The sequence below is a fragment of the Nanorana parkeri genome, unplaced genomic scaffold (genome assembly GCF_000935625.1).
Source record: "Nanorana parkeri isolate BGI_ZX_2015 unplaced genomic scaffold, ASM93562v1 scaffold1004, whole genome shotgun sequence".
Lineage (NCBI taxonomy): Eukaryota > Metazoa > Chordata > Amphibia > Anura > Dicroglossidae > Nanorana > Nanorana parkeri.
In genome coordinates this window covers 529482-554837 of record NW_017307272.1, presented here as the reverse complement: position 1 = coordinate 554837, position 25356 = coordinate 529482, and the positions used below count along the sequence as shown (strand labels likewise).

Below are 25356 nucleotides of genomic sequence, written 5' to 3'. Positions count from 1 at the left end.
CGCGTCTCCCTCACCTTCCGGCTTCCGCTTGCTGCTCACAGCTTCCGCTCGCTCACAGCCTCGAATGGGTTGGCTTTAGATAAAACGGTACTGGGTCTTGAGTGATTAAATATATAAAAGAAGAAAACAAAAAAAAAAGCAAAAGAAAACCTGAGAAATTGTTGATGGTAAGGATATAACAGAGGCTTTCTGTGGAATGTCATAAGCCAAAGACCTATTGATTGAATTCAAAGCAAGGGAGGTGGAAAGGTGCCACCACATTCCATAAATATGCAAAACTGAAGTATGGCCAGCAAGTACTGAAAAAAGATCATGAATGTTAGCGTACATCAAACTTCCCTTTCTGAGCACAATACACAAAGAAACCACAGGGCTAGATAGATAAATCTGACTATTCACAGATCGTTACTTAAAACATGCTAATTATATATATATAATCAGGGGTGTGGAATTCCTATCGCCCGACGCTCGGGACATGCAGTTTTGGGTGCCGGGCGAGTAGTTTTTAAGTACATTTAGCCCGGCTCCGGACAAGCAGAGCTGAATGTACATTGTGGAGCCGCCGCCGCTTGTTTACTACAAGTGGTTTGATCAGACCACTTGTATTAATTTGAGCAGTGGCGATCGTTTCTGCCCGCACCCCCCGCCGTAGTTTTCGGGGTCGCCCGCTCTCATGGGGGACCCTGAAAACGAAGGCACAACGGCTCAGCCATAGAGCCCGTAGAGCAGGCGAAAAACGTCTGCTCTATGGGCTCTCTGTGTGTTAATGATGTCTCTGTGTAAGACTTTTTTTCTCCGCTGCTTGATAATTGGTTCTCTTCTAATTGGGACCAATTAGCGGAATGGTTTTTATATCACTCACCCCGTGTCTCTTGCATCTACCTTCTTTTTGAGGAAGTCACCTGACGAAACGCGTCAAGGAGGGCAGATGCTAGTTTGTTTGACACGAGACTTTTATGTTTGTTCCTGAGCTGCTCTAGCCGGCCGGAATTTTTTGCCTTGTGAGCCGTATTGGAATAAAAGTTTATGGTTTTACATACTACGCTATGAAGGTTCTCTTCTTTGTTCGTCTCTAAAACCCTGTGGGACCACGACAAAGCACTTTACCAACACCGTGTCTAAAAGGATTGATCTCCTCATCCCTGAGATACAGCCAGCGATATAGGGGAGAAAGCCAAGTGTTCATCTGCCGGGACCCGTAGAGAACACGTTTGCGCTCAAGTCCAACTACGCTATTACTCACTAAGAGCTCTTTTGACCAACTTCTATTTGGTGAGTACCCACCCGAGAGGGGCAGTTCGGACCACCTGTAAATACACTGCTATCTTTGTTTGCACACGGTGTTCACCGTTCACCGAACTTTCTCCATAGGGAACACTTTTTGATGTTTCACAAGATTTTTATATGACTTCATTGGACAATTTGATTGGTTTTTATGTTTTATCCTTATTACAGCACTTTTGTATTGGTTTATTAATCACATCTAATACATATTAATAGGCTCCAGGCCGACCCGCCTGAAAACCTATCTTCCACCTTTTATACACATTATCTAATACCTTCAGCGCTTTGTATTTTTATTGATAACCAATGTAAAGGGACACTCATTAGTTGTCCCTATTAGAGTGCCCCCTTACATTAGTTGTCCCAATTAGAGTGGCCCTGTTATGGTAAGCTCAAAGTCAGGGTTTACCATTCTCCTCTGAGAATCCCAGCCAGGATTTCCAGAAGATCCGCTACTAATGAATCTCACAGGGTACAGGCCAATATGGCTAGTAATAGTAAAAGATTCCAGACCAGGACTTCCAGAGTACCCTGAGGCTGGGTGTGTCATCTCTGATTCAGAAAGCTATTTAAGCTCCTCTGCAAGGAGCTGTTGCTGTGTCTTTTTGCCAGCTTCCTGTTTGTCTAAGAGCTTATACTACTGCTGTTTTGTCGTTGCTGACCCTTCTTCGCTTGCTGCCCATCTTGATCTTCTGCCTATACCCGACTTTGCTCTTGTCTCCTGCGTTTATCCTCTGATTAATTGTTGCTAAACTGGGACTATCTGACCGCCCTCTGCTAGTCGCCTGCCTTGAACTCTGCCTGGATCTGACTACTGTCTCCTCCTTATAGCCCTCCTGTTCTCATCTATCCCTTGGCAGGGCAAACCTGGGGATCGCGACCTGGTACCAGCAAGCAACCTAGCCCATCTCCACCATCAAGAGCTCTGGTGAACACCGGCTGGTACTTAGACCCCGCCCCTCAGGGAAGCCCGTGTCACCTGCCAGGGGGTGGCACCCTAACAGGCCCCTTATGTAAGTTACTAATGTAAAAGGGCACTCCAATGGGGACAACTAATGCAAGAGGACACTCTGATGGGGACACCTAATGTAAAGATACACACAGCTTACTAGCACACAAGGGTGGCGCCATAAGATCCTGCAAGGGAAATGAGCCTCCCAAAGCAGGGCCAGTGCTTGGGAACCAGCTGATTTTGCAGGAAACTAAGAGGGTTATTCACAAAGCTGCCAAAGGCAGCCGAGTGAATAACCCAGCCGAAGCGAAGTGAGCAGAACGCTGTCCGGCTATTCACTTCAGGCTTGTATGGCTGATTTCAGCCATACATCAGCTGAAATCAGCTGTACATCTGTATACTACGCATACACGGTAGCACTGACTATGCTTTCCCACTAACACTTAGCTGACAGCTAGCTAACAAAACTGACAGAAGCAGTGTGGTGTTTTATTCCAAAACTGAATTTACTTCTGTGGATAGTTCTGTAAAACTGCAATACAATCAAATACACCAGAATTACAATATGTAATTATATGTGGCACTTTCAAATACATATACATTTCTTTGGAGAGAGCCCACCTTACATGTCATTGCACAAATAGAGTGGTGTAATGTAAATATATATTTAGTTATGACAAATAATAGATTGACTTACAAACATATGTGTATCAAAGGGAAAAACAGGAGAGCTTCCCTGGTATGTTTCTGGAAGCTGAGGCGCTCACCGCACACACGAGTGGGGAAACTGTCAGCAATGTAAACAGCCAGCGATGGCTGTTTACATTGAAGCGATCGGGCATCTCTAGAGACGCCCAATTGCTTGTAGTAGGTGTGGGTGTGCGCCCTCGCCTTCCCTGCCGCTGCCGGTCCAGAGATCCGCTGTGCCCGGTGAGGCTGGGATTGGCACAGCGACTCTGTCAGTGGAGATCAGTACACAATCTCCCTTTGATCTCCTCTCCTGTCCCCGAATGCAGGAAGTGATGTATATTACATTACTTCCTCATTCCTCCGTCACTCGCCGGTACAGAAGCCAGATCTCTACTTCATCAGCTTCTCTGGGGTTCATTAGGGGACATCAAGGCTCTTGGAGACCCCTCATGTCTCCATAAAGATGACCTGTCATGTGAATTGGCTATCACATAGGGGATTTCCTAGCCCCCTATGTGATAGCAATAAAGTTAAGTGTAAAAAAAAAAGTTTAAAAAAAATTAAAGCAGAAAAAAATAAAGAAGCTAAAAAAAGTCACAAATAAAAAAAATGTAAAATAACACAATTTAAAAAAAAATTCCCCCGCCATACACACGCAAGCATGAGTCCGGTGCGCCAACGTGCGAAAACAATGTTTCCGCCTATTGTGTCACACGTTACATATCACCGCGAACGTCGGAGTGTGAGCCATAATTTTAAGGCCATTAATTACTGATAACACTTATAATAACACTGATAATGTTCCATAACATTTCAAAGGGAAACAGGTTTTTTTCCCCTTTTTTGTTATATAGTAAAAAATAAAAACCCGGAGTGGTGATTAACCCCTAAATCAAATCAATAGGAAAAAATTGCAGAAAATTCAAAAATGGCTTGGCCAGCTGATTTGAAAAATGTTCCGGAGGGGTTGGCAGCGGAAGGGTTAAATACCAGCAAAAGAAAGATATATCTGTCCCCAAAAAATGGTATAAAATTTGTTTCAGTACAGCGTTGCATGACAGAATAAATGCCAGTCAAAGTACTGTAGCACTGACTACTGGTAAATGGCCTGGCCAGTAAGAGGGTTTAACACCCTGGTCTTCAAGTGGTAAATGTAAACCAGCGCCATCCACAGCAGCCATACTGAACACATCTAGAGTGATCCCTGCAGCAGGTGAGTCTATGTTGTAATAGTACATGACCTTCTAATTTCTGGCCCCGTCAGCTCACACCACCTCTCTATCCCCCTGGCGTCTGCTGCAGTTTATAGCGGCACTGTAACCTCCGGCCTGGCAAGCTCACACCACCAACCCTGCCCCGAGAAACTATGCTGCTGACTGGGAGGACTGGAGGAGTCCCCTCTCCGTTCCTTCAGCGCTGACTGGAGGGACGGACAGGGGAAGGGAGCGGGCACAGCTCCAGAGAGGCAGAGCCAGATGACAATCAGTTGGCGGGGTGGATCCTGACAATATTGTCGGGATATTTGACTGCGTTATCAGCATGTAGCGCGCAATAGCTTTATCTGCTATTGCTGAGTTTTGGGTCATAGGAGGACATAGTATATGTCTGTATATTAAAACCCAATTGAATTTTATTCCCTTAAAGTTCTCTAATGCTGCATGTTATGTTTTCTGAGTTTTATCATATATGATCTTCATATGCTGCCACATCAAACATCATGTCACAGTAAAAAGAAGTTATGTGCAAGTTTTTCATCTACCAGTATGTTAACAGCACAATATTGCTTCTTGAGTTTTATCTCTTCAGCCTTGTACACTGTAACACCCAATTCCAATGTGGTAGCAAAAAGTTATTTACAAAGTTGTTGAGTAGGCAAAAAAATATAAACACAATCTTGTCCTCAGTTATTATTTCTTCCTGTGCAGACATGCACCACAGCACACAATTGCATTGTGTGACGTCCCTCGGGTTCGCGGCACTGGCCGACTGCGGTCCACGCTGGAACGCATCGGCCGGGTAGACCTTCGCAGGCCTCCTCCCCCCCCCATGACAGGAGGTATTGTGCGTTCCACGTTGGAACGCGGAAGCACGCCGCGGCCGCATGACGTCACGGCCGCGGGCTATTTAAACCTGCTGGGAACGCTGTAGGGTGTTCGATTATTGGGATCGTTGCCCAAACACCCCAGGAACCTCTCCATGTCCCTTGCAACCATGCAGAACCGGATCCCAAATCTCCCTCAGCAGCCAGCCTCCCCTGGAGTCCTCCTCATTTGAGCCACTGGATTCTTCACCTAAACTGCAAGTATCTGCTAATGGACTGTTGTTCACTTCTGTTGGAACCTATACTCTGCCACCTAGTGGAGCCTTCTCAGTATCCACTCATACTATACCAATGCACATATACTTATGCTGTTTAAGTGAATTGCCTCTGCTGTTTGACCTAGAGACTGCCTTATCTATTCACATTTCATCATTACCATTCCCTGATGTGATCAGCTAAAAGGAATATGGCTTAATATTCCTTGTGCAACTTCACCTTTTGCTTATTAATTTAGCGCTCCGTAATATCTAAATCCCAAACTCTCCGTTTGTGATTGAGAGAGCCGCCTGGGATTATAGCCTGACAACCGCTTATCACAACAAGTTAGAACTACAGCTGGGATCCACTGTACCTCTCCCAAAGTCGGGCGCATGACACATTGTTACAAATGGTAATAGAATTGTAATGCACAGTATTACTGGGTAAACAATAGTGGTAGTACAGTGTCCGTAACAGTAATATAGCTGTTTGTAAACAACACATGTGCATCATTAACCCCTTCATGACTGAGCTTGTTTTTAGTTTCTGTTCGTAAATGACTGACACATTTTTTACATTTTTGCTGTGTGATTTTTCCACGTCAGTAATATACTTTATAAAGCTGCCCACACACCTTACAATTATCTGCAGATTTTCTGTGGTCAGATGGAAAAGGTGCAACAGATTCCTCCTTCTACACTTAACTGTGTGGATGGAGTAATCTCCACCTGGGCCAATCTGTTGCACTTTTTCCATCTGACCACAGAAAATCTGCAGATAAATTGTAAGGTGTGTGGGCAGCTTTACAAAGAGCACCCTCACATATTATATATTGTTTTTAGAGGACAGAAAGGGCTATATAATTATATCACAAATGTGTACCTAACGCCTCACTTAGGACAAATAAAATATAAAAAAAGAGGAAAAAACATAAAGAAAACCATTTTTCCCCAGTTTTGAATTGTAGTATTTTTTAGAAAAACAGCACAACTAAAAAAATGCAATAAATACATTTGTCCTTTATTTGGAAAAACCTCACATCCCTAGGATTTTAGAAATTGTTCTGTACTTCTCAGCCTAAAACTAAACCCTAACATTTTAATCTTTTTTCTCTAAAAACTAAAGCTAAAAGTGGTCACCTGGCATACAATGTCACTGTCACTAAGTGTCACACTTGGTGACAGCGACATACTTTGTACATCACTGCCATGAGGGTTTTTTGAAAAAATTAACCCCTTAGGGTGAAAAAAAATCTGCAGCTCAGCTGCAGATTTTCATTGTAAGGGGTTCATTTTTATATTAATGATGGTATAAAAATATATTTTAATATATCATTTTTATTTTATTTTTACGTTTCACTAGTTTTTTTTTTTAATTTTTTACATTTTAATTTTAATTATATCAAGCAGTCCTTGTGAACTAATCTCACTATTACTGCTTGATAATTTAATTAATTAATTTTTGGTTATCACCAGGCTGCTTCAAACTTAAGAACAGCCAAAATAACCTTAGTGACACTGATATTTTCAGGATCAGATGTCACTAAAGGTTTTCTGATCATTCCAACAATGATCAGAAAACTGCAACATTGTTTCAGGAATAGAAACCTATAGCTTATGTTTCTATTGCTGAAAGGGGGTTTAGGGGGAAAAAAACTGGTATACATCGGGATTTCCTGATCTATACCAGCTGTCAGAGTTGCAAATCTTGCTCTGCTCTCACTGTCAGACACCCGATTCCTGAAAGGGATCGGGTGTCTGAAAAAGCTTAACTCTTTCATTAATGGATGCCTCAATACTGAGGCATTCATTAGATGTCAATGGTGGATGGCCAGCAACAGGGGCAGGAGAAAGGTATGCTGTATGGAATAATAATGTCTTGGGGCCAGAATTAAACCAAAAGTTTAGGGGCTTGGTACTTTGTTATATATGATTGTGATATTATATAGAAAAAACAAGTGTCTAAACAGTTTAAAGTGCAGTGTGATGTGCTCCACATTTAAGTTTATGAAAGTCACGATAAATAAAACCAAATATCTTTTTAATATTGTCCCAAATGTGTATTGCAAGTCCACCCCATGCTCAACTACAACCAAAAGGTTTGTCCAAGTGACAGCTCCAAAGGTGTGTGTTCATTAATGCACTCACCAGAATTTTCAGACCACAAACAGGATGGTCTAAAAGCGCTCTACATAATCCCTGTGGGTATAACTTCTCCTCCACTCCAGACAGAAAATGGTTAATCAACCATCATAAAGATACTCCTCATTTTGTTCTCATATCCCATGAAGGAAAAAAAATACATACTACATAGTGTAATATCTTTTATAAAATGTAATATTAAATGCTCTAAAAACTTTCATCAGAACAAACAAGCAGCGCTGTATAAAAGAAATCCGCCAGTCCCCGCTCAGTTCTTTCCGGTCAGTGAAAGCTTACTCCCACTAAAAGCCCATATGCTGCAATCCTCCTCTCTCCCGGAAGCTCCCTGAGGCAGGCGTGATGGCGTCAACATGTAAACTCCTTCCCGATGCATTTTGTCAATGAGACTTCTCCACACTCAAATCTTGAGTTGGGAGCACCTCACACTGCACTTTGAACTGTTTAGACGCTTGTTTCTATATAACATCACAATTACATTGTTTTCTTTTATATTTTGTATTTGAGATTTATTTTATGATTTTATGTTTTTTATGATTTTGGTATATGCACTTTAGCGTGGTGTGTTTTGTCTTATATTATGCCACAGTTCAGTTAATGCAATGCATTATCGGGGTAACCTATTGGCACTGAAGCAAATTAACCAAAAATGTTGTCGTTTTGGTAAACTGTGACCAGGCATAGTTTGGGTCATACTCTGCATCGACCCAAACCTGAACCTCATCTCTAATAGCTGAGTGTTACTAGGCCTGGGTTTATTGATGTCTTTAGATAGGTGCCCAAACATCATGGATCTTTATTTCATTTCAGCTGATTCCTCCTGAATCCTGGTTTAGGTGAAGCAATTTAGCACTTTAGAAGTTGCATTGATTTCTGGATAACAGTAGATATTTTCTGGTTGTTGCAGTTGTTAAATCCTACTATTATTTAAAATTATTTTGTTATATCCTACTATTATCTAAAGAAACATGGGAAATGTATTTATATGGTGCATGAATGTGAAGGTACTTGTGTGAGAAATGCCTAAGGAATTACAAATTAAATCAGTAGATTTGTGTTTTTTTTTTTAAGTGTGGTAGTAACCCTCTACCTGGACTTACTAAAGAAGAGGACTGTTGTGGCAGTGTTGGAACAGCATGGGGACAGCATAAATGTAACAAGTGTCCACAGTTACCATGTGAGTATTACATAAACAAAGATAGGATTATGTATTGGATCTGCTCATGTATGTTTTCCAAATCTGTTCTTTGTAAAGAACAGACATCTTATTATGTTTTGTTTTAGTATTGGAAAGAGAGAGGGAGGACTAGCACCTTTGTCAGGTTTTTATTGCGGTCTGTGACTCCCATGGAAATATGTCCTCTGACTTCCTTTCTCTTGCAGAGTCAAATCCAAAAAAAAAGTTTTCACAGGAGTGGGATTTTGAATTTAATGATTTTCAACTAAAACTGGCAAAATGTTTTCCTTGTGCATGTGTCAAACATCTGTTTTGTGATGCACAAAGCATTTCACATAACTAAGCAAGAGTTAGTGACCTTAAGCCTTTGCTTGTTTTACTTTTTCTATTTATGGGAGCCAGACTTACTTTGAAAAAAAGCTTTTTTTTAGTCTTTATTTTCTCGTTCTCTAGTGGTGTCCAAAATGTTGCTGTGGAGGCACCCGTGCACGCACGCTCACGGCCGTGCCCGAACCTAGCTGTGCGCGTCCATAGACACACAAAGGGTGGGGTCAGCCATGCCCCCACTCTTGCAGTCACAGTTTGACTGACAGCAGAAGGAGCCTATGGCTCCTCTGCCCTCACTACCCTCCCCCACAACCAGGAAGTTTGGGGAACCCGAAATATCTTCCTGGCCGTGGCGGAGGATACAAGCAGCTGCAGATAAGTGTGGGGGGACAGGGGTTTTATAAAAGTACTGGGTGCTTTATTCGTTAACCAACACCTGTCCATGGCCCTTCCGGAACGGCCGGGCAGGAGTCTTGTAGGAGCGGGAGGATGTCTTAAGACGTCCTGCCCCTCCCCCAACTTGTGTGCAGCGATCAGCGCGCACACGAGTGGGGAACTGTTAACAATGTAAACAGCCAGCGATGGCTGTTTACATTCAAGTGATCAGGCATCTCTAGAGAAGCCCGATCGCTTGCAGGAGCTGCGGGTATACGCCCCCCCCCGTACCTACTTGCTGCCGGTCCAGAGATCTGCTGTTCCCGGTGCGGCTGGGACCGGCACGGTGACGCTCTCAGTGGAGATCAAAGGGAGTTGAGTACACGAACTCCCTTTGATCTCTTCTCCTGTCTCTACGAATGCAAGAAGTGATGTATATTACATCACTTCCTGCATTCAGTGTCACTCTCCGATGCAGAACACCGGTGAGAAGCTGGTGAAGCAGATCTCTGCTTCATCAGCTTCTCTGGGGGTCGCCAGGTGACATTAGGGGTCTTGCAGACCCCTGATGTCTCCATAAAGAGGGCCTGTCATGTGAATTGGCTATCACATACAGGATTACTTAGTACCCTATGTGATAGCAATAAAGTTAAGTGTAAAAAAAAGTTTAAAATTAAATTAAAGCATAAAAAATATAAAGCTAAAAAAATAGTCATAAACAAAATAACACAACATTTTTTTTAAAGTACCCCCCCCCCCACATACACACGTAAACATGCATCGGGTGCGCCAACATGCGAAAACGACAATTCTGCCTATTGTCCTGCACATGTTACACATCGCCGCTAATGTCGGAGCGAGAGCAATAATTCTAGGGCCCATTAATTACTGATAACATTAAACTGATGAGCGGTAAAAGCTTTTAAAGTGTCGCCTATGGCCAATTTTGGGTGTGCTCGTTTTCTGCGATTTCATGGGTGCGCGAAATTTTAAGGCTTGACATGTTTGGTGTCGATTTACCCGACAATTTTACCAAAACGTTGGGGTGATAATAAATGTTTCATAACATTTCATAGGGAAACAGGTTTTTTTTACAAAAGTTAGGGTACTTTTTTTGTTATATAGTAAAAAATGAAAACCCCAGTGGTGATTAAATAAAACCAAAAGAAAGCTCTATCTGTCCCCAAAAAATGGTATAAAATTAATTTCAGTACAGCGTTGCATGACTGAAAAAACATCAGTCAGTCGTACTGCAGCACTGAATACTGAAAAATGGCCTGGGGTTTAACACCCTGGTCTTCAAGTGGTTAATACAGAGAATGCATTAAGGTAAAAACCACCCAGCCTTTAGTACTACTTTAAATTGCAATGAATACTTTTTACAACTTACCGTAACGGGAACTACTACAGATCCTCAACTACTGTTCTGTGTGAAGCCATATGTTTAAATATCAACATACTTTATTGATGAAATCATTTAAAATATGACTTCACAGTTCTGCATATTAAAGGGAATGTCTTGTATGAGCTATATGCTCATATGGCATATAGCATTTACTTCTTATGTACTGGGTGATTCTAAATGTGTGCACTAAATTATGTATATCTTCAAATCTCTGTTCAGCAATATAATTGTATAAGGGAAAATGCCTATAGTGCTGTTGCTCTTAGAAAAGGCAATATCACTTTTATCAACTGGAATAACATCTATTTCTACAATTCTCGGAGATCATATAGGATGCAGCTCAATATTACTTAACCTCTTCCAAGTATCCATCATTGTCCAGAAATTAAAAAAACATTGCTCAGTATTTGATATGTCTTTAACCTACACAGCAGCCATTCCCCCTCAGAATACCAAATAACTTAGTCCATCATGCTGCATAGATAATAATTCTTCAAGCTCTTATATTATCCCATCAGTGTAAAAGTTTGTGTGCACTAAAACCTGTACATTCATGTAAATATCTCCCCCATCAGGAGTGTGCTGTTAAAGTATCAGGTATATAAACTCCAGAATGGTAGGCAGTCTTAGCTCGATAACCTCAACCAATTTTGCCAGTCTCTGACAGCTACAGTAAGAAGGAACATCAATGGTGTCTATGCAGGGCAGTAAATTAAATACTCTACCAACATATCATATTTTATTGTAAAGCGCTGCGCAAACTATTGGCGCTATATACAGTAAATCTTGTATAATAATATCATCACCCCTCACCGCCATGCGGACTTTCAATCATCACTGCCAGTGATGCATAACTTCCGTGAATGTGTTGACAACCCAATGACACGTCCAAGTAATTTATCATGCACTGAACGGTTACTAGGTAACACCTGTTCAGCGGTTGCTGAGGTAAACCTAAATACATGTTTCATCGCTGGAATGTAGGGGCCATCACAGACTTAAACACATAAAATCAATACCATTAAACCCAAATTGGTTGCTTCATCATTTTGTGCCTTATATGGTATAACAAACAAAAACATGTAATTATCAAATACTAAATATTTATTTTTGTTTAACCTATTACTCTTGAAATGTTACGAAACTTTGATTTATTCCTCGAGGAGATGTTGCTTTTAATGTCCAAAGTTATCGGCATTTGTTAACCTTAATATTTTTTTAAAACTGCCTCTGGGATTAGGATAAACCCAAATCTTCAAGCATGGTGTACTTTTTTTCAGCACAGCACAGTGCTGAAAAAAGTACAGGAATGGCTGTTGTGTACGTTAAGGACAGATCAAATACTGAGCAATGTTTTTTAAAAATTTCTGGACAATGATGGATACTTGGAAGAGGTTAAGTAATATTAACCTCTTGCCGCTACGGAATAAATGTCAGTCAAAGTACCGCAGCGCTGAATACTGAAAAATGGCCTGGATGGGAAGGGGGTTTAACACCGCGGATGTCAACTGGTTAAGCTGCATCCTATATGATCTCCCTGGAATTTATTGAAATGTAATTTGTGACATTTCAATAAAGTTCTAACAAAAAAGTAAACAATGTGATGCGTTGCCATCAAGCTCATCAGCACTGTGCCGAGCACGGCTGCTAGTGTGCATAGGTTCTTAATGTTACGATTGTGTCTAAATACAAATTGACAGGCCTCTCATTTGTAAAATTGAAGGTATGTATGTTGTACACATATTCATACAGCCTCTGTCTTTTAGATCTAATTGTTTTCTCCCATGTAAAAGGTGCAGCACACACAGACTATGATGTTAGACAAACCCAGTGGTGTCACAGTCAATGTGTAAGAAGCCTACCTCGTTACGTCCCGGGATCACGACTCGGGACCGCGCATGCGCACAACGGGCTGTAGCGTCTCCTCGCGGCGCAAGTAGACCCTCGGCTCCTCCTCCTATTAGCGCAGGCGCACGAGGCTCCTTAAGACGGGGCCAAACGAATCTTCAGCGTCCGACTGTTTGCAACAGTGAACGCCGAAGATTCACACTCTGCAACCGCAGACCGCAGCAACCAGGGACCAGCACCTCGCAAACCCCACTCAGGGGGTAGCTCCAAGGCACATCAAGGGGGAAGTCTGAGTTTGCCGACCAGGACGGCTAGAGAGAGGACTACTGATGCTCACCATCATCAGCCATAGGAGATACCAGGAGTGTTCTTCCAACCGCAAGTATCCGTACTATCCGTACTTAAGCCGGGACTGTTAAATCTGTATTGTGTGACCAGGGGAATAACAGTATAACTTGCTTGTAGTCAAGTCCAGCTGACTGTCGTTATAAGGAAGTCACTTGTCTCTCTTAGTATACGTCTACTGGGATTCCCTGTGCAGTACCGGGTCTCACCACAGTCTAACCCTGCAGAAGTTAACCCTCTCCCACCTATTTCCTTCAGTTGACATACACAACCTTTCAGTACGGTTTATATGATGTGAAAGGTCTTCTATATTTCTCTACGATACTAAAGTGAGTAATTGAGACCATCAACTGATCAAACCGCAAGTACCCTCTCCGCAGTTGTGATCCAAGGCTTGCGCTGCAGAGACGTTACACAATGAAATGTCTGCACAAGAGGCATCCCAAAGAGAGCAGGCAACGGGCTCATATTGGTTTCCTCCAGGAGACTCATTTCCGGCAGGGCCATGCCCCTTCGTTCAAAGACCACAGATACCCACTAGCTTACTATAGCTTCTCCCCGATAAAGAGTTCCAGAGGGGTGTCCATAGTCCTGTCTCGGGGGCCTGCCCTGGTTATACGTGGACGTACTCGCAGGGAAGGAGGGGCGCCTTTTGATGGTTAAGGGAAAGACACTCTCAGATGGTCACTCTGGTAAATCTGTATCTTCCTAATCAGACACAGATCCCATTCCTTGAGCGAGTTTTGAAGGCGGTGGACGACTTCAGGGAGGGGACTCTGATAGTGGGGTGGGATTTCAATCTTCGTCTGGACCCTATCCTGGACTCCTCCAGGTCTGCATCCCACCTCCCGCCTATTAAAAGATACCTCCACTCTCATCAGCTTGTTGATATCTGGCATGTTCACCAGGCCACAGGGAGAGATTACTCCTTTATCTTATCAGCTCGACAGACCTACACGTGCATCGACTACTTTTTTGTTCATCAATCTGTTCTGCCCTTGATCTCTAGCTCGGCCATTGGTACCATCTCCTTATCTGACCATGCTCCGGTAACGATCAAGATAGATCTGGGATCCGCGGAGGCTAGACCTTGGCGTTGGCACTTGAACGAAACCCTGCTCCAGGAGCCAGCCCTAGTGGAAGAATTTGCAGCCGATCTGTCTCTCTACTTTTCTCTCAATGAAGCCTCGGAATGTTCCCCCTACTTGATCTGGGAAGCCCATAAGGCTTACATTAGAGGTACCCTGATTAAGCTGGTTTCCCGGGTCAAGTGTCAACGCCTCCGACAGATTGAATTCCTATTGACACAAATTCATCTGCTGGTAACGCATCATAAAAGTGACCCCACTCTGGCTTTGTTGGACCAACTTTCTGTGCTGAGAGACTCCCTGCGCTCTTTGTGCTTGCACAGGGCCAAGGCGATGCTAGCTAAATGTAGGATACATTTCTACGAGTTTGGTAACCAGTGTAGTAGATCCATGGCCCAGGCTTTGCGACAACAGAGATCCAGGACCTGCATGCCAGTTATGAAATCGCCCTCTGGCTCCCTGTTACATCGATCCTTGAAAATCGCAGAACTTTCGGGCTTACTACTCTTCCCTTTTATAATCTCCAGCAATCGGGGGCAGAAAGGCGACAATCCCGTATCCGAGCCTATTTGACCTCTTCCGGCCTTCCCACATCGCACATGGAGGTGGTTACATACGGTAGTTACATAGTCAGGCTGAAAAAAGACACAAGTCCATCGAGTTGACATCTTGGAACAACCGATCACGGCCCTGGAATTGGAAGAGGTCTTGAAACAAATAAACTCGGGATAGGCCCCGGGCCCAGACGGCTTTACGTTGCCTTATTATAAGCAATATTCCCTCATTCTCAGCCCCCATTTTGTCCGAGCCATGAATTCGGTTTGAGACTCTGGCGTGTTACCGACTGATTCTCTCTCCGCCCACAAAGCGGTGATGCCCACCTCGCACGTATTCTAGATTGGTGTCGCCACGCCACTCAGAAACCGTGGGTACTTCTCGAACAGTCAATCTCTCTGCTCCCTCTTAAGACTCTCCCTTGGTGCCCTAAGGTTCCTCAAGCGATACGCACGCACCCCACATTAGGCCCGGCCTGGAAGATAGCTTGTGCAATTTTTTACTCCAAATTGCTTTCTCCTTCTCCCTCCCTGCTTTTCCCTGTGATTGGGTCTCCTGACTTCCCTCCTGGAACTCAGGACCCCATGTTTCTACAATTGATCAACAAAGACCGATACAGGACTTCTCACTTTCTCCGGGTCCCCGGTGGTCACCACTGCCCGAGATGACAGTGGACCCTACTCTGGCTCCCTTGGGATACTGGCGACACTACCAACTGGCTCACTTCCTCTCCTCCGTGCCCTGTCCTACTTTGTTGACTCGCTCCCTGACGAGCTTCGAGCTGAATGTACCGCCTCGGGGCCTCTCCCGAAAGCCCTCTCATTATGTTATCAGCTGTTGCTTATCCCGGAGTGTGAGTTACCCCTGCCTTTCCTCACTAGGTGGGAACGGGATTTGGGGGTTATCTTTTCGCCCGCGGAAAAATCTAGAATATTGATGGTCTTCCATCTGCAATAAATATCAGGAATCGGGATGTAAGATATTGGCCCGTTGGTACCGCACTCCCCGGCAGTTGAATGGAATCTTTCCAGACTTTAGTGATCGCTGTTGGCGATGCGGCTCCTCCTCTGCGGGTATGCTCCACATCTTCTGGTCTTTCTATTCTGGACGCAGGTCCACTCCATTTCTCAGCAGTTCTCAGAATCCCAGATCCCCCTCTTATGTCCTCCTCCACCATAACACGGGTATAAAAACTCCATTCTAGTTCATCTGGTTAATGCAGCGCGTGCTTGTATTCCTGCTCTCTGGAAACAGGTCTCTCCTCCCACCATCCATCTTTGGTTCAGCAAAATTAAGGATATCAGGCATATGGAGGACCTCACCAGTTCCCTCAGGGACACGGTGGCTAGGTTCTGCTCCACTTGGTACTGGTGGGATGAGTTCGCCTCCTCCCCAGAATATGATATCAAAGCTGATCTCTCTGCTACTACATCTAGAGTGGATATTTTGGAGCTTTCTAATGCTGACCTCCAAAATCAAGTGACCTATTTAAGGGATGCATATACTTCTATGGCTCAGCAATTCCAGAACCATCAACTCCTTTTGGATGATTTGGAAAAACAGAAGCAGACGCAATAATATAAAAATGAGAAGTATACATGAATCTGGACCGGATATAAAAGCTAAGGTAATCATGATATTAAACACCTATGTGAATAAGCCTCTATATAATGTTATTGAATTAGACAGAGTCAACCGTATCCTGGGTCCTGTGCTTCTAGATGCTGGCCCTAGAGACGTGCTATGTCGAATACACTTCTTTTCAGAGAAAGAAGCCATTATGCGTCTAGCATGGGAAAAGGGTGCCCTTGATATTGATGGCATTTACATTACGGTCCTACCAGACCTCTCACGGATGACATTATCTATGAGACAACAGTTTAAACCTCTTTTAGCCCTTATCAAAAATCAGGGCAATACCTACACATGGGGGCATCCCTTTCATTTGAAAGTTCGTAAAGAAGGTTCTATGTTCCGATTGCAATATCCAACTTAATTGCCTGAGCTTTTTCAGTTCTTAGATGTGGAACCCATACAACTGCTGGATTGGCTATCTAATATTTCATCATCAATGCCTCAGATGTCTCCTCGTTAGCTTAGGCTATTACCATGTTGCTCTTAGATGGACGATATAGAGACTATGCGGGGGATATGCTCTTTTATCTTACACTACTCTCGGTATACAAAAATTATATACATATGTTCGTGGAGATTAGATATGAACCTCATAACGTAACAGTACCCCCCTTGTGGCCAGTGAGACTAGGCCACACACAAAACAATGATGGTTTATCTCTAATCTCCATTAACCATTTAGCATTTGCCATTGTCATAAAGAAATGTTTTTAACCATATAACTCTCCCCAGTGCATCATTCTAAATCTCAGTGGTCCATTATTTTTTCTTGTTGCAATAAAAGCTATAAAAAAACCTCAAGGTTCTAAGTCACAACTATCTTTTACTACAGTCCATATTGTAGATCTGGTCCTGTTGTACTTGCTTCTTGAACCTTCTCCAGGGACGCTTTTTGACTTGGTACCATTGACTTAGTATAGGTCTCAACTTGTCTGGATTCTTAAATTCTACTTTATTAGCATGCCAAATACAGTATCAGCTTTCAAGAATAATACCTTAGGACAGACTAATTTCAAAATAATTCTTATTTTGAAATGCTGAGTATTAAAGACATTTGTTGAAAACGATAACGATATACGGAGACGTATCCATGAGACTTCTTCACATTTGCACATTTAACAATTTTGAACAACTAAAACCTTCAGCCATTTTCTCTGATTCTAACCACGCCCTCTGTCTCCATCCATTGTCATATGCCCACCAAAAACTCTGCTGTTTCTCCGGCTGATTCCCACTGTGTGGGTGACCTCTCCTATCTCCGTGGGCGACTTTGTCGCCATAGCATATACCACCAAATCCGATTTCTGGAATCTGCGTCCAGTTTTTCAAACCCAGTTGGGCTTCATCCTTGGCTGGTAGGGTAAACATGCTGCATACCTTTAACAGGCTAAGGAAATGGTCACCAAGCAGATTAGGCAGTGTCAAGAAGCAGACAAAATAACTTCATTTCAGAATATAGATAAGTGTAATAATATGTTACCAGTTACTCCTGGCTTCAGGAATAAGCAAAGTAAATTATTCTAAGTACAAGAGTAATATATAATTTGCCAATCATTATAAGTCTCATAAGTCACAGCACATCTATATGATAGCTAATCAACTTCCTTGTTACTCAATTATGTAAACAAAAGTAATCATAACATAGATTAGGACTGACGTGAGGTAATACACTCTCTATATAATAGACTGGTTATGGTTTCTTAAACCATAAAACCATCTCTTTCGAGTTTCAGATGCATATTCTCAGTCTCTAATCTTTGTTTTTCTGCCTCTATAGTTCTAAATGGGACCCATGATCTAGGCTTTTAATATTTGTTAAACCTAGGCCATGTTCCCCAGCGAGGTGAGTATGCTTCCATATTGCGTCTCGCTGTCCTATATTGATTTTGTTTCACTGTCTTTTCACCATAGGTGGACAAACCAACATTTTTCAATATGGCCGAATAGTCCACAAGTGTAACATTTGATTTTATCTAAAGTGTTAAAACATCTTTTAGTGAAAGGCAAGGCTTTAGACTGAGAATATTCAATGGCTGAAACCTGAACATTACCAACTTTATCTGGCTGCTTACAGAATGCAGGGGCAATTTTGAAAGTTTTTAGCCCTTCCAAGGATTGATTTACCTTAGTACATATACTAGATGTGGACAATTTCCTGTTGAAATTAGAAACATCCACATCAGCCACATCAAATTCTATTGTATGTGGAGGTTGAACAAATGTATCTTTGCTGGATCATGCAGACACCCGTTTGACTTCACACTCTGCATGCTTCAGCCTCTGAACGACATGATCAACCCCTGCATGCAATCTTTCATTCTCTATTTTTAGCTGTAGGTGGCTAGTATCAGCATTGATCAAAGAGACCTTTTAAACTACTGATAGAGGCATTTGCTTTTTCAAGATCTTCTTTTATTGTTTCTGTCTGCAATCTTAAATTTTCATATTGATTAGCCATCCAACAGGCAGCAAAGAGTAGTGCATTCTTTCCTTCACTAAATGTTTTTTCATTATGTTTTAATTTTACATACTCTTGTACTTTGTGCTGCTTAAAAAAAAAATATCAAAAACGTATGCTCCACAATGACTAGACTATTTTATACACACAAGTATTGAGACACAAGAATTTACAATAACAATAGTATAGCCTGAGACTATGCCCGAATGGCAATTGACAGGGGAGACACCAAGAAAAACATAGGTGAAGGGATACAGTCAATACTGTAAACACACGACAACCAATAGTAGAGGGGAACATTCAGACAGACATTAGAGACAGCAAACAATTGTAGATGCCCTCAATACCAATCTCAAACAGTCTAACAAGCAAGGATAGCAGAGTACTCCACCTGCAAAGGCAATAAAACTTATTTTGCTAAATTTAATAGATATTAAAACTACAGGCTAATTCCTGTGGTACTTCTCCAAAAAACTATGTTACCAAAAAAAATAAATGTGGTACATACCACAATCCTTCAATTAATCTTTATCTGGTCCAATGACCACACATACACAGCTTTATATGCACAGAAAGCCCAATAAAACTCTTATCTATCTGAAAAGATTATAATCACTTCTATAAGCTTCCTTTCAAAGAATTAAGGTATTTTCCACATATAATACCTTAAGACAAAAATGTCCTCAACGTTATTTTCAAATAACTACTATGCACTTAGTTGAAAACAAATGTAAACAAAAACGTTAAGGCTTTTCACCAAAACAAAAACAACATTTCTGTGTCTTACTGATAAAAATTAGCTTGCTAGCACAACACAAACAAAAATAACATAACAAAAAGCAAGCCACAATACAAATTAAAAAATCAGTCAAAAAGCGAAATGTTCCCGCATGGTATATCCTTCCCATTAAATTGACCGGTTTTTAATGGTTCTTCCAATATACATACAATGTTGGGATTTCTATATATATTTTTAAAAAAATGAAATATGTGGAGTATCCTCCCTCGTTTTCCGAGATCTTCTAATACCCACCAATTTAACATAAAAAGGTACCAAAATAATTAAACAGGATTGTTGTAGCCTTATACTACTGGTAAACTGATCCACAGTTTGAAAACCTCCCCAATAACCTTACCTGTATTACCCAGGTCTAGGTGCTATTGTGCTGATACTCAAAATCTCATGTCCCAAAAGTGGTCGCCAATTATGTTACCCAAATTCCTATTTTAAGTTATGAATCGCTATATAAGCGTTCAAACTTACAAGTATATGGTTCTGAGGATTCAATCATGAGATTTTTGAGCTCAACACAATAACAGAGATTTATTGGTATATAGTATCAAGGCAAATACAGCAAACCAACAATCTTTTTAACTACAAAATACAAAGAAAAGATTTAAACATGCAAAATATACAGACATTGATATATAACAGACAAACAGTAGACATACATTAAGTGGGGAAAGAGAATATGGATATTTACCCATTAATTGTCACATGAGGGCCCCATCCTGGTGGTCTAAAAAGACTCACTTTCCTCTTCCTGCCCCTTGATTAATATATATCTCTGCTCTTCATAGGGAAGCATTGAGAGACTTTGATAGGTGGCCTCCCAATACCCAATCTATTCAGATTGGAATTCCTGTATTGTGATTGGACGTTCCCAAATACCCCCTGCCAGAACCTCCAACCCCCCTCTATGCGAATCTATTAAGATGAGCGGGAAATTCCAGATGGGCAGGTGTCCTTAGGCTAACCCCAGGCTATGATTTTATCTAGACCAGGGGGACAATCTGGTTGTTTTACTAGCAACAAGGAAACCTTTAATATTGGCCAGAGACAAGAGTGTATGCACCTATTGTGAGACTCAAGAGTCTCGCCTCCGAAGTATTCATGTATCTCATTGTCTCTTGTCTTGACCGTTTACCATTAACATGCTATGCCTAATTACATTAAAAAATCCCCAATGTAATCAATTCTTCAGGACAGTATAACACAATTTCCCATCTCTATTTAGTCACCCAACATGGAATATGTTTAATTACAAAAATGATATACATATGTTCACGGAGATTAGATATGAACCTCATAACGTAACAATGGCCTTTTATTTGTTTTTGATCCTGGGTACTTATTTGTTTGAAAAATGTTATACTTGTTATACTTTAATGTTAATGATTTAGTGATTTTTGTGGCTATTATGGGTACATTTTGTCTTAATTATGTATATTTTGGTAATGGTATATGGGCTTGGTAGACACTGAAATGACTAGTTTTTAGGAAATAATTTATTTGATTTGGTATAAAGGGCTTGGGTTCCTTATAATAGGATCAGCAAGATGGCCATATTTTTGATGATAAGAATACGGAAATATGTAAAATGTATTTATTATTATAGGGGAACGAAGGGCCCATTTATTTTGTCTGATTTTTGGATCCTTATACAGGGGGTTAAAAGTATTCTGTTTTAATGGTGATGACTAATGAATATGGATGTGTTTTTTTTTTTCTAATGAATGATTATTACATGGGTAATGTTTAAGTGGTTTCATTAGGTAATATATATATTTTTTTTGTTAGTCACATTTTTTTCTACCAAATCTATGGAAATATGGAATATTTACTTATAATTATAGAAGGTTGAAGGGAGCTATCTACTCTGTCACTTTATTGATATATGCATGCATATATTTTATATATTAACTCTTCATTCAAGTTTTCACATGTATACATTAACAGCAGTATCGAATACATTTTATTCTCTTATAGTTCTTGCATAAATATACATATATAACCTTCATTCATCCCACTCTTCCTTACTATATCTCCAGCTATCTCCCGATAGATCTGTGGAAAAGAGTTGTGTCGCCCTCCTATTTTTTTATCAACTATTATACCTATACCTTCATGTCTACAACTGCACTATATATTTGGGGTTCCAGAATTTTGTACCCCAGATATCTCTGGGTTCCAAAGGTGGGAAGGTTCCCTCTCTACCTTCTTCCATCCCTCCCCCCTCCCCATATTCCTTTGTGTTTAGGTGACCCCATTTTAGGTGTCATTATCTATTTATATAATTGTGAAGTAATTTATTTCAAAATATAGTTCAAAATAGACAGTATTTTGCGTTATATTAAAGTGCCTTCTTATTATTATATAAATTATTATTATTATTCTTACTAGTGTTTATGAGCATTTGCCTATAAATAGCCAATGCATGGTATTAATATACCTATGTGACAATTAATCAATTTTATTCTAAACTGTGTATCAAATTCTCTAACAAAGGTGCTTCCTCCTTTCTTGAGGGTTCTCTCTAAATTTGACCCCTTCCCCTTCTCCCTCCCCTTTCTTCCCAGCCTATGACCCTTCTGTACCGTACCCCATAAAGGCCCATAGATCTATTCCCTCTCCAACTCTCTTATTCTACTTTTGTCATATCTAATCCATTCAAGATTTACTAACTGAATAGTACCTAACAAATAACTACAAAAAGAAATCCACAAAACACATACCTCCCCTCCCACCCCACAAATTATAACCCCAAGGCTCTTTTATCTATGAATTTTATTTTACCAAGTTCTTTTCAATGGCATCCCCTTCTTATTCTCATTCCCTCTATTATCTTCCCTTTCCATTGATTATAATTCCATATTAAGTGGTTCATCTCTATCAATCTTTAACTCAACTTTCAAGACACATAAGAGCAATATATGTTTGATTCTTTAAATTCCAACCACTTTCCCCATGTTTTAGAGAAAGAGGCATATTTATCTTGCTTCATCTTCACCATTTCTTCCAACAGCCTGGTTGAGTCCAGTTTAGCAAACCACTCAAAAATAGAAGGAATTTTGTCTGTGCCCCAGTGTCTCAGGATCAACAATTTGGCAGCATTCAACATGTGGGGTATTAAGGATTTTTTATATGCCCTAGCCGATTCCGTTGTAAGGTGAAATAAGAACACCCAGGGATCTATGGGTAACTATACATCACATACTTGCCTAATAATATCCCTCACCGTGCCCCAGTATGGTCTTATCTTCGTGCACTCCCACCAAATGTGTGTAAAGGTTTCTATAGCTCCACATGATCGCCAGCAATACGGTTCATTTGTGTGATGTATCCTGTGTAATTTCTGTGGACATTATACCACCGTGATAGTAATTTATAGTTTGTCTCCAATGTTCTAACATCAATGGTTATGGAAGTAACTAACCTTAGTATTTTCTTTTCTTCCTCCTGTGTGAGTGTGTGCATGAGTTCCCTTTCCCATTTACCCAAATATGTAGGTGATGTTCCATTTTCCATTTTATTAATTGGTTTATAGAAAAATGAGAGTCAGTGTTGCGGTGCCTGCTTAGATCCTAACATGGACTCAAACGCTGTTAAATTACTACCCGTTCTCAAGGGTTTAGGTAAAGTTTGAATGAAATGCTGTAATTGCTGATATTTCCACCAGTCTAAGGGGTATATTCCCCACTTTTCTCTCAGTTCTGAAAAATAATATATTGAAGTTCCCTGCAGGATGTCTTACTTTTAAATTAGGGGATTTACTCAATTTTAAATAAGATAAATCATATTTCCCCAGAGGGAAATATTAATTCCCCAGTAATGGTATTAGAACCCAAGTCCTTATAGTTGAAGTAGTAAGTGGTAGTGTATTTGGAGACATATGTCTCTTTATCGGCAGTGTCCAGATTGTCCCTGCTAAGGTAGTTTCACTTAGTGCTGTCTCCAACAGTACCCAGCTTTTCTGCCCTATCCCAAACCTCCAATCAGCTATTCGGATCAATTGTGCCGCCAAATGCTAACTCCTAAAATTTGGAAGGGCCAGTCAGCCTCCTGTCTCGCCCTACTCAGGGTTTTCCCTGATAATCTCGGCTTTCTATTTTGCCAGATGTATTTAAATATGACCTTCTGTAATGTTTGAAAAAGATCATATGTGTCTCGATGGGTATCATCTGGAATACAAATAATGCTTCTGGAAGGATCATCATCTTAATCGCATTAATTCTCCCCACCCATGAAAGCTTCCATAGGGAGAAGGAGGCCAGGTCTGATTTAATTGTATTTAATATCGGGATATAATTAGATTGATATAATCTAATGATTCTAGAAGTTAAGTTAATGCCCAAATACCTAAGCCTCCTTCTTTTCCACCGAAAGGGGAAGTAGGGAAGCAGCGCCTGTCTCTCTCTTTCTGGGACTGTTATATTTAAGATCTCAGATTTATCTAGATTAATTTTAAAATTTGTAAGTCCCCCATAGTCCTGCAGTTCTCTCAAAACCTGGGGCAGCGTTGTTCTAGGGTATTTTATATATAGTAAAATATCATCCGCATATGCTGCAATTTTAAATTCCCCCGCCTGTGTCTCTATTCCCTGAATATTTCTGGATTGTAGCTATTAAGGGTTCAAGAGACAGAGCAAAAAGCAAAGGGGAAAGATGGCACCCCTGACGTGTCCTATTATATAATGTAAATTCCCGCAACAGGGTGACGTTGATTTTCACCTTTGCTGTTGGATTAACATACAATGCGGATATCCAATGGATCATCCTCTTCCCCAAGCCTAATATAGTCAGTGTCTTAAACATAAAGTTCCAGTCCACTCTGTCAAAGGCCTTTTCAGCATCAATTGACAGGAGTAGCACTGGTAACTTTTTGTTGTCTCGCCACATGGATTAACGAAATATTCTTAAGGGCGTTGTCTCTCGCTTCTCTTCCCGGAATAAATCCAACTTGATCTGGGTGTATCCAGGATGGAATAAAGGGGCGTAGTCTATGTGCTAAAATTTTTGCGTAAATCTTTGTATCTGCATTCATAAGTGAAATTGGGTGATAACTTGCACATAGACTTGGATCTTTTCCTGCTTTTTCAATTACTGTTATATTCCCCATCTCATAGTATTGTCTGGAAGTTATATTGAATGCCCGCTTAGTATCTGCTTCCAAGACTGCTTTTAGTTGTTCTCTCTTCAGAATTCAGAATTTAGAGTTCCCTCAAAATCCCAGGGTCTGCTGTTAGAGTTGTTTCCAACTGTTGGATCGCTTCTAATAGTAGTTGTATATTCCGAGTCCTCTCTCTCTTACGATTAGTCCCTATGGCAACCAGCTTGCCTCTAATAACTGCTTTGTGTGCCTCTCAATATAATTACAGGTTATATTATCCTGAAAGTAATTTTTAAAACACTTTCCAGTTCTTGGACAGTTGACAGATCATGTAGCAGGGAGTCATTCAGCTTCCAATTATATTGCTTCCCCCTCGAAGTATTGATGTTCAAAATTAACTCAACTGGAGCATGATCTGAAATAGTCATGGGGAGAATGCGCGAGGGCCCTACAGACTCTATTGCCACATGGTCTCTCAACAGAGCCACTCCGGACAGACAGCGCGAGTTGAGGGAGCTTAACAAGTGGCTCCGGAGCTGGTGTCAGATGGAAGGATTTGGTTTCCTGGAGAACTGGGCTGACTTCGCAGTCGGCTATCGGCTCTTCAGCCGAGACGGGCTGCATCTTAATGGGAAAGGTGCAGCATTCCTGGGAGGGAAAATGGTAGAAAGACTGGAGGAGCTTTTAACCTCCCTGGCGGTATGATTATGTCAGGAATTTTGTACCAAAAGCGGTACAATTTATTGCATGGAAATTTGTTGTTTATATTGTAGGCCTGTAATTCTTAGTAAATCTTAGGAATAACTCACCTAAATCTGTCCAAACAAGAGTCCAGTAGACATCCCAGGTATGATAAAGTTTGAAACAC

At 41.1% G+C, this 25356-nt stretch overlaps 1 protein-coding gene across 2 annotated transcripts in view; it reads left to right on the top strand.

The window, feature by feature from the left end:
- Window positions 1-25356, top strand: part of LOC108795773 (latent-transforming growth factor beta-binding protein 3-like) — a 305365-nt gene that overhangs the window by 50426 nt on the left and 229583 nt on the right. For both annotated transcript variants that reach the window (XM_018567072.1, XM_018567071.1), the window contains exon 4: window positions 8456-8561. In XM_018567072.1, coding sequence (XP_018422574.1) covers window positions 8456-8561 — 106 coding nt within the window. The remainder of the gene's footprint in view (window positions 1-8455; window positions 8562-25356) is intronic.